A 10,237-nucleotide genomic window follows, 5' to 3' on the forward strand; every position below is an offset into this window, starting at 1 on the left:
CACCCCAGTGGCAGACCATATATGTTGGTCTCTGATATAAAGTCTCGCTGCTTGCCCGTACAAGAAATTCACCCACAAAGAAATGGAAGGGCACATCTTGTTAACCTCGCGGAGCAATGCTGAACGATCAACCAGGTTAAAGGCATTCGAAAAATCCACAGTCAACATTACAAGAGACCCATCAACATGGTGTTCACTCAACACCCTATTGGCACTGTGTAACACAACCTTAGCACCGCCAGTTACACCAACTCCGAACTGAAAATCATTAAGGTACTTGGCCATTTCTTTACCCACACCTTTCATGGCAACCTTGGAAACCAGGCGTCTCCATATAGTGCCTACTGCAATCGGACGGATCCCGTTGTCAGGTTTAAGAAGAGGCGTGAGAGGAGCGGATGCAACAAACTCTGCCAAAATGGTTGGACATCTTCCCGCTAACCATAAATTAACAACTGAAGTGATAGCATGTATGAGATCAGTGGCAATAGCAGACCCTTCTCCACAAAGGGCGTCTAGCAAGTGTTGAGCCCTCAAGCCATCTCTCCCGCAAGAAGTTCCTTTAAGGAAGGATTTGATACAACTAAATACACAATCAAAGTCTGCTACAAGGGGAGGTTCAAAACTTATAGGGCTCGGCATGGATGGGGGTGGTCTGAAAGGGTGTTTGTCCTCCAAAGCTTTAATAGTATCACCATTATATGGTGCAGCACCCGATGAGCATAATACTTTCACTGCTGCGGTAAAATGACCATCTGCAACCTTACGAAGACATTGTCTGATGTTGGTGTTACTTGATGTAGCCTCCTTCCGAAGGATGCCTCCACCTTGTCCCATAGCTCTAACTTCAGGGTTGTCTAACATATTTTGAACTAACTTCGTGATACCACCCTCTTTCCCCCATGTATCCAAGGATTTCAGGATGAAGCTTTGCTGTAAAGATTTTCTATTCCCAGACCTACATTCTTGTCTATTTTTGGGTCTAAACACCTGCATACGTAAGGTATACGCCTTCCTATTCTCATGTCTTAAGAGATTTGTGCAACTTTTGTGTGTATCGAGGGAGAAGTAACAAACACATCCATGCCTCAACCGAGCCAGGTTGGGCAATCACCTTGAAAAGAGCGGTCTTCAATGGATGGAACAATAGACAGAGTAGAATGAGAAGGACCAATGATGTTATCAATACCCTCAAAAGGGACCGTTCATGTTATTTTGTTCATAGTAGGACCAAAAGTGTTATTTCGTGCAACCAGCATGGACCAATACTATAATTTAGTCATAGTTTAGGGACAAAACTTGTAACTAGCTCAAGAATCACTTTCTAGCAAATATAAATGCTCAGATCGAGCAATATCCCCTGGCGATTTATCAGATTCACCCTTTCTGTTACTCGCATTCTCCTCTTCTCCGAGTTCCTCCTCACTGACGGATTCCTTCTCCATATCGGAGCACCCAATCTCCAGTCATTCGATATGAGCAATCAGCCGGAGTCTTCTTCATCGGAGCCGTAAGTTGTCGTAGACTAAATCAATCAATTATCAATTTTATATGCAAGTTTATGGCTTTATCTATGTGATTTGCTTCAATCGGACTCTGATAATCGTGTTACCGCCTTGTCGACCGATTTTTATAACAGGAAAGGCCCGCCTGCGGCGAAAAAAGACTTTTCAACCGCTATCTTGGAGCGCAAGAAGTCTCCGAACCGGCTTGTCGTTGACGAAGCCGTCAATGACGACAACTCAGTCGTCGCTATGCACCCTAATACGATGGAGAAGTTGCAGCTTTTCCGCGGTGATACCATACTGATCAAGGTTTTTCCTGTTTCTCAGACTTTACTTTTTACTATACGTCTTAGGGTTTCGTTGGCTTTTGATACAATTGAATTGTGCTTCACGGTGAAATCCTATAATATCTAGTTCGCAGATCAAAGATTCCTCTTTATGTTTTCTTGAATCTAGGGTTATGATAGACTTGTCTTCACTCGAAGAAGAAAACTACTCCATCCTAGAAAAGAGAGATAGGCTACGATTGTTAACATCAAACCCTAGTATTTTTCACGTGTAATATTGGACACAGGTTGTGTTGTAACTTTTTTTCCATTATTCAATTGAAATTTAGAGTAATCCTATATGCTAGTTTAAACTCTTTTGTGGCTCTCTTTTCTGGGTGGAGGGAGTGGTTGTTCTTTTAGTTGGCATATATGGTATTTGTAGTTTTGTTGCAAATAGTAACTTCAGCTGAATTGTATATAGTGATGTTTAATTTATCTTTTTCTTATTTTTTACAGGGGAAGAAAAGGAGAGATACAGTCTGCATTGCCCTTGCTGATGAAACCTGTGATGAACCAAAGATCAGAATGAACAAAGTCATTCGAACAAACCTAAGGGTTCGACTTGGAGATGTTGTATCTGTTCACCAATGTCCAGATGTGAAATATGGGAAACGTATCCATGTCCTTCCTCTAGATGACACCATTGAAGGTGTCACAGGAGACTTATTCGATGCTTACCTCAAACGTAAGTGACCTACATACATCAGCTTCTTACTCTTTAGTCTTAACATAACTGGCTATTTGTTATGTAATTTACTCTAATTTTCAATAATGCAGCCTACTTCTTGGAGGCATATAGACCTGTAAGAAAGGGTGATCATTTTCTTGTGAGAGGAGGCATGCGAAGTGTGGAATTCAAAGTAATTGAAACTGATCCAGGGGAGTATTGTGTTGTTGCTCCAGACACTGAAATATTCTGTGAGGGTGAACCTATCAAGAGAGACGATGAAGATAGGCTAGATGAGATTGGTTATGATGATGTTGGTGGTGTAAGAAAACAAATGGCTCAAATTCGTGAACTTGTTGAATTACCATTACGCCACCCACAGCTTTTCAAATCCATTGGAGTAAAACCTCCAAAGGGTATTTTACTATATGGCCCTCCTGGATCTGGAAAGACACTCATAGCAAGAGCAGTAGCCAATGAAACAGGAGCTTTCTTTTTCTGCATCAATGGGCCTGAAATCATGTCAAAACTGGCTGGAGAAAGTGAGAGCAACCTCAGGAAGGCGTTTGAAGAGGCTGAAAAGAATGCCCCTTCGATTATTTTCATTGATGAGATTGACTCAATTGCCCCTAAAAGAGAGAAAACTAATGGTGAAGTTGAAAGGAGGATTGTTTCACAGCTGTTGACACTTATGGATGGATTAAAATCACGTGCACATGTTATTGTAATGGGAGCTACAAATCGCCCTAATAGCATTGACCCTGCTTTGAGAAGGTTTGGGAGATTCGATAGGGAAATTGACATTGGTGTCCCTGATGAAATTGGGCGTCTTGAAGTTATTCGTATCCACACCAAGAACATGAAACTCTCTGATGATGTAAGTCGTATTTAAATTCTTTGTTCTTTTACAAACAATAGAATGGATTAGTAGCTAAAGAAACATGGATTGAAATTAATTTCAGGTTGACTTGGAAAAGATAGCTAAAGAAACACACGGGTATGTCGGTGCTGACCTGGCAGCTCTCTGTACTGAAGCTGCACTACAATGCATTAGAGAGAAAATGGATGTGATTGATTTGGAAGATGATTCCATTGATGCTGAGATTCTGAATTCCATGGCTGTTTCAAATGAACATTTCCAGACTGCTCTTGGAACAAGCAATCCCTCTGCTTTGCGTGAAACTGTATGTGAATGCTTTTGTTTTTATAAACTTTTCAAACTTTATAAAACCATTTTGAATATATATATTTTAATCTTTTTTTTGACTGGAAATAGGTTGTGGAAGTTCCTAATTGCAGCTGGGATGATATTGGAGGTCTTGAGAATGTTAAGCGTGAGCTTCAAGAGGTAATGGAATTGAAATATTGAATCATTGATTTCAGTTTAACATTAAATTAAATGAAAATGATTTTAATATTTTTGAAATAAAACAGACTGTTCAATACCCTGTGGAGCACCCTGAGAAATTTGAGAAATTTGGGATGTCACCCTCGAAAGGAGTTCTTTTCTATGGCCCACCTGGATGTGGAAAGACACTTTTAGCCAAGGCTATTGCTAATGAATGTCAAGCTAACTTTATCAGCATTAAAGGACCTGAATTGCTTACTATGTGGTTTGGTGAAAGTGAAGCCAATGTTCGTGAGATTTTTGATAAGGCTAGAGGATCTGCACCCTGTGTCCTTTTCTTTGATGAACTTGATTCCATTGCAACTCAGGTCAGAACTTAATTACTGCTTCATTCATACTATGGAATTGGAATCAGAAAAGGAATGGAATGGAATGATACATTCCATATATAAAAGAACATGTTTCTTTCGCTAGACGAAAATGGACCATGTCATTCCTTCCTTCCATTTTGTTAATTCCCATTCCTTGGTTGGAGGTTGAAAAATTGCTACATAACTCATTTTTATTTATATGTAAATCCAAATACACAAATCTCTTTGTTATTTTGATTAAATCTAGTTATAGTTAAGGGTTAATCTCATAAAAGACCTTATATTTTGTGTGTTTTTTCCGGATTAAACCATAACTTTGTTTTTTTTTTCTTGAAAAAGTCCTTGTCTTTTTTTCATTTTTTCTGTAAAAACCCTCAACTTTGTCTTCTTTTTTTCCCAAAAAACCCCTCAACCTTCAAGTTGTTTCCAAAAAAAGCCTCAACATTTTTAGTTTTTTTCTGGAAAACCCTCAATATTTACAAGTTAAAAAACGACTAAAAGGGCCAGATTGAAAAAAAATGAATGGTCTTTTTCCGGAAAAACATAAAGTTGAGGTTTAATCCTGAAAAAAAAACACAACATATAAGGTCTTTTATGAGATTAACTGTATCATAAAAATTAGAGTAAGCCTGTGGTTATCCCACTTTAGCTAGGGTTGAGTCCAAAAACAAATCCTTTTTCCCTGGGTTTAACACTGTTAAAGTCATGTTAAAATTACCATTTTGCCCTTATTTTATACTCTTTAAAGGTTCAATCCAGAAACCAATTCTACACAACCGTTTAAAAAAAGATACATTTTTAGCTGTATCATAAAAATAAGAGTAAGCCTCAAAAAATAAATCTTTTATTTAGAAAAAGATACATTAGCTAGGGTTCAGTCCAAAAAACAAATCTTTTTCCAAAATACCATTTTGGTCCCTGGGTTTAACACCGTTAAGTCATGATTAAATTACCATTTTGCAGTTATTTTATACCTTTTTTTAAGGTTAAATCCAGAAGCCATCAACGACTCATATAAAGCATGTATAGTAATAGAAGAGAGTTACAGTTACAGTTACTGATTGTTTGATTCCATTCCGTTGATTTGTAATTCCATTCCATGGATTTTTTTAGAGGGGAAGTAGTTCCGGGGATGCAGGAGGAGCTGCAGATCGTGTTCTGAACCAACTGCTGACAGAAATGGACGGAATGTCGGCGAAAAAGACGGTTTTCATAATCGGAGCCACCAACAGACCGGACATAATCGACCCTGCACTGCTTCGTCCAGGGCGGCTCGATCAACTGATTTATATCCCACTACCTGACGAGGATTCCCGCCACCAGATTTTCAAGGCCGCAATGCGCAAATCCCCTGTTTCCAAAGATGTCGATTTAAGAGCCCTCGCCAAATACACTCAAGGCTTTAGCGGTGCTGACATCACCGAAATTTGCCAGCGTGCCTGCAAGTATGCAATCCGAGAGAACATCGAGAAAGTAAGTTACCATTTTTACCATTTACCATTTACCATTTTATCTCTATTCTTAGTTCATTATAGTATAATTTATGGTTGTTTTAAAAAAAATACTGAGGCTATGTTTGGTGGACTAGCTGAAAATTAGCTGTGTGAAAAGTTAGTTGCTGGATGAAAAGCTAGCTGCTAGCTTGATAAAATAGGTAATATAAGACAATGTTTGGCAAGTCATAGCTAGCGTGCTTTTCGAGTTTTTTAGGTGTCATGTTTGGCTAACCAAAAAGTAGCTTCTAAGCTAGCTTTTTAAAAAGCTACGTAGGCTGTGTTTGGTGTGCTAGCTGAAAAGCTCGCTGATGATTAAAAAGCTAGCTGCTAGCTGATAAGCTAACTGATAAAAAAGTGCTTGGTAAAAACTAGCTGAAAGATATAAGATTAAATAAAAGGGCTTTTTCAAAAATAAGTTTTTTATAATTAAATAAGGGTATATTTGGAAAGTTTGTAAAAAAGCTATTGAAAAGCTACTCCAAGTAGCTTTTTAAAAGCTAGTTTTTCGGTTTACCAAACATGACAACCCAAAAAAGCTCGAAAATAAGTTAGCTGTGGCGCGTCAAATGCCAGCCGTAGACTAGTATTTCAAAAAGTTTTTTAGTTTTTTTTTTTTTTTTTTTTTTAATGTCCCAAATATACCCTTTATTAATTATAAAAAATCTAATCTTCTACATGACCTTTTATGTCATTTTACATATTTCAGTTAGCTTATCAACTAGTTTTACCAAACATAATTTTTGCTTCCAGCTAGCTTTTCAGCTAGTCTGACAAACATAGCCTAAAATGATGTTTGGTATAACTAAATGATAAGCTAGCTGGAATATGTAAAATGACATAAAAGGTCATGTTGAAGATTGAGTTGTTTTTAAATATTTTTTTGAAGGGTATATTCGAGAGAATCTTGAAGAAGCCCAATAACCATGTTAAGACTCTAGTCTTGGTAGCTTTTACGCAACTGGATCTTAGTGTTTACAAAATACTAGTATTATTTTAATGGTATTTTGTGAATAAAGTTAAATAGTTTGCTACCCATATATAGAATTTTTTTTTGTAAGAAAAGACAAATAGCTTGTTACTCATTTATGTTTGTTTTCACACCAATTTGTTACGATTTGTCACACATTATTTTTTATCAACTTAAAAATACTGTGAAAAACCAACCGTTTTATCTTTGTTTACAAGCTGTAAATAAACTACTCAAGTTGATTGTTTTTCCAAATAATCATTGTAGCTAGCTTATACAAAAAGTATTGATGTTAAAAAAATCTAGTATTAACTTTACCCGGGTATTTAGATATCTTTTTTTATATAATAAGATCAAGATAGTATACTACTGTCTTTGGTCGGCAGAGTATGTTCAAAGATTTTGCAGTTATGGTCCCTAATGGTTTCCCTCTTGCAAATTTGGTCCTTTTTCATTAATCATGATTCAACTACCAAATATTAAAAAATTTGTTTGTTGATTGGGTTTTGCAGGATATAGAGAGGGAAAGAAAGAGGAGTGAGAATCCAGACTCCATGGATGAGGATGAAGATGAGGTGGCAGAGATTAAGGCTGCACATTTTGAGGAGTCTATGAAATATGCGCGTAGAAGTGTGAGTGATGCGGATATTAGAAAGTATCAAGCGTTTGCTCAGACATTGCAACAGTCCAGAGGGTTTGGCTCGGAGTTCCGGTTCCCTGAAGCGGCTGGAGCGGCGGCAGCTGGTGGTTCTGACCCGTTTGCGGCGGCGGCTGGTGGTGGTGGAGATGATGATGACTTATACAGTTAGATTTTTATATAAATTATGCTAAAGTCATGTGACTGGCATTTGATTTCAGTTTCGGTTGTTGATTCTCTGTTCTATTTTGGATGTTTTGTTATGGATGTTTAACACTTACTGTTGTTTACAATTTGCCTTTCAAACTTGGGATTCAACTTGTTTGAATTTTGATTGTTTGTTTGTTTTTAATTTTATTAAGGTGTATGACTTAGTATATTTTGTTAGGCTCACATGGGCAGTTGAGCTTGACCCGAAATTGTGTTATATTAGTAGAATTTTATTTACTATTTATATATTAGATATATATAGTGATAATATAAAAAAATATGTTCTTAACTATATAGAAATAGGGTTTCCTTTTTTCAGTTTCAAGTAATCTGTCATTTTACTAGTAATTTAATTTACTAAAAGAAAATCCATTTAAATCCATTTAAAATATAGTTAGAAAAATTCAACTAGAAAATCGATATTTAAAGCATTGGTTGTCAAGTGGTTAATCATCCATATTCCATCCTTATGTGCGACTACAATCGACACTTGCTAGTTTGGACATTTGATTCGTTCAAGACAAGAGAACAAATCTTTTTCTACTTCATCAATAAGAAAGAAATGAAGTGATTCGATCCATACTCTAGGTTTTAGTTTTGTCCCTACAAGTTTACTAGAACAAGATCCTTGACGCGTTACGGTGATAAAATATTTTGTTTTGCTTCCACTGCTATTCTTTTAAATCATCGTAACCCAACAATTATAGAGGATGATTGTAACATAATTTTTTTTTAAAATCTTAAATATACGTAATTATCTATTTTATTCATTTAAATATTGTAAATCAAAAATACATGATTTGTGGTATATGGGTATAAAAAACAAACCAACCTCCAACACTTGAACCAACAAATTTGCAAAAATAAATATTGAGAATATTAAATTCCTCTAAGAAAAAAAAAGAAAAATAGAAGAAAAATAAAAAATAAAAACACAACCAAGTCAGCAAAAAAAGTAAGAAGCACGACCCTTCTCAATGAAGGGCAGACTTGTCATTTAACATCGAAGCTTATATAGATCATGGAAGATAGATAATAAGTGACACAAGAAGAACGAAATCTATATAAGGTAAAAGAAAAGATATTTATACAAGAACACCGCAACCTGAAAATGGAGCTCTCTTTGCAGACCATCATTCCTGTTGCTTCATTATCTACTCGTAAGATCATAAACCCTCTTTCCTTTCGCAACATTGTGGTTTTTTTTTTGCTACTTTTTCAATCAGCTACGTGTTGATTATCAATAGATATATTGTTTTGTTATACGCCCTCTGTTCTTCAATTAGAGTTCCTTCCATCTTTATAGATGTTAACGATATACGTATTGATTATCTGTTACTTCTCAAATTGAATTTAGGGTTTATGCAAACCTGCAAGAATCACGGGTGGGTTCTTTATTTGAAAGATACTTCATCATAATTATCTCATAATATTCATGGCGGAAGTCCTCCGATGGCTAACAATTGGGGATTTTACGAAATTCTTGATTTTGATATTGTTCAATTAATGATTAGAAGAAAATTTTGATTCTACTTTATGAAACAGGAAGCGGATGCAAGTTTAAAGACCATAACACGTTCCATAGAAGTTCATACATCTTATTTCCCACAAAACCAAAAGAAACCCTGATACCAAATGGGTTTCCGGAAACCGCCGCTTCTGTAGCAGTCGCCGCGACGGTGGTGGGCGCAGCCGCCACCCTTTTGGCCAGAAGAACTAAGTCCGTAGAGGCAGCTAATGCTACTCCAACACGACCTTGTGAAGATTGTGGTGGTTCTGGGATTTGTTCAGAATGCAAAGGTGAAGGATTTGTGGTGAAAAGAATGTCGGATTCAAGTGCTGAAAAAGCAAGATTGAATGCGAAGAACATGGCTACTAGATACACAGCCGGGTATTGAATCTTTCTTTTTACTCACAAAAACAGGATCTTTTTTAGAGATAAAATCATAAAGTTTGATAAAATGATTGATAGGCTACCGAAGAAATGGAGCTACTGTACAAAATGCTTGTCTGCTCGATCTTGTAAATCATGCGATGGGAGTGGAAAGTTAAGCTTTTAGTTCCACGAAACTTTGTGGGATTCTTGAAGATGACCTCCTGCTGCAATTTGTTTGAAGTTATTTGATGTAAAGATAGTTGTTTTCTATTTGTAATGTCATTCTGGGAATTGAGGATTCTGTTTGCAAAATTTTGAAAATTTGATTTTGGTCATGTGAGGATCAACATGAGTGTAAATTGGACGATATTTTGTGATGGTTACAAGAATTGTATATCTTCAAAAAAATTGTTTACAGAATAATATTAAATACCATGAAATCTTAAAAGAAAATTATGATAAAAGAATATGTTTAGTATTATTGAAAATAAAAAAGTAATAAAGTTAATTGAAGTATTGATTTTTTAGGAATATTATTGAAAATTATATAAATATAATTTTTTTTAATCAATATTCTAAATAGTATGAGGTTGACGTAATCACGTAACGACAAAATCAAGCCTCAAATTTTATGAGAGCTAGGACAAACCATGACGTTTTTGAAGACATGATTATACTCACAAAGTTATAGATATAGATGTAATATCAAATATAACAAGTTTTTAGAAGAGTTATATCAATACCTAATATCAAAAAAGTTACTAAAAAGTGTCTTGAAGATAACTTGTGCCATACCATGCCTTGATCGCTTTCGTACACAGGGGAGGAGCT

At 36.0% G+C, this 10,237-nt stretch overlaps 2 protein-coding genes across 2 annotated transcripts; both read left to right on the forward strand.

The window, feature by feature from the left end:
- Nucleotides 1–1,322: 1,322 nt before the first annotated feature.
- LOC145093301 (cell division cycle protein 48 homolog) lies at nt 1,323–7,648 on the forward strand. The gene is made up of 9 exons (XM_079031396.1): nt 1,323–1,510; nt 1,640–1,814; nt 2,291–2,519; nt 2,612–3,378; nt 3,464–3,685; nt 3,778–3,849; nt 3,936–4,217; nt 5,334–5,693; nt 7,196–7,648. Exons 1-9 carry the CDS (start codon nt 1,338–1,340, stop codon nt 7,490–7,492), a joined length of 2,577 nt encoding a protein of 858 aa, XP_078887522.1. The 5' UTR covers nt 1,323–1,337; the 3' UTR covers nt 7,493–7,648.
- Nucleotides 7,649–8,542: 894 nt separating this feature from the next.
- Nucleotides 8,543–9,741, forward strand: LOC145093314 (uncharacterized). The gene is made up of 3 exons (XM_079031418.1): nt 8,543–8,690; nt 9,076–9,421; nt 9,503–9,741. The coding sequence occupies exons 1-3, from the start codon at nt 8,642–8,644 to the stop codon at nt 9,588–9,590; spliced, it is 483 nt and encodes a 160-aa protein (XP_078887544.1). The 5' UTR covers nt 8,543–8,641; the 3' UTR covers nt 9,591–9,741.
- Nucleotides 9,742–10,237: the final 496 nt, after the last annotated feature.

The sequence above is a fragment of the Lactuca serriola genome, chromosome 1, assembly GCF_051521515.1.
Source record: "Lactuca serriola cultivar US96UC23 chromosome 1, Lser_US96UC23_V15, whole genome shotgun sequence".
Lineage (NCBI taxonomy): Eukaryota > Viridiplantae > Streptophyta > Magnoliopsida > Asterales > Asteraceae > Lactuca > Lactuca serriola.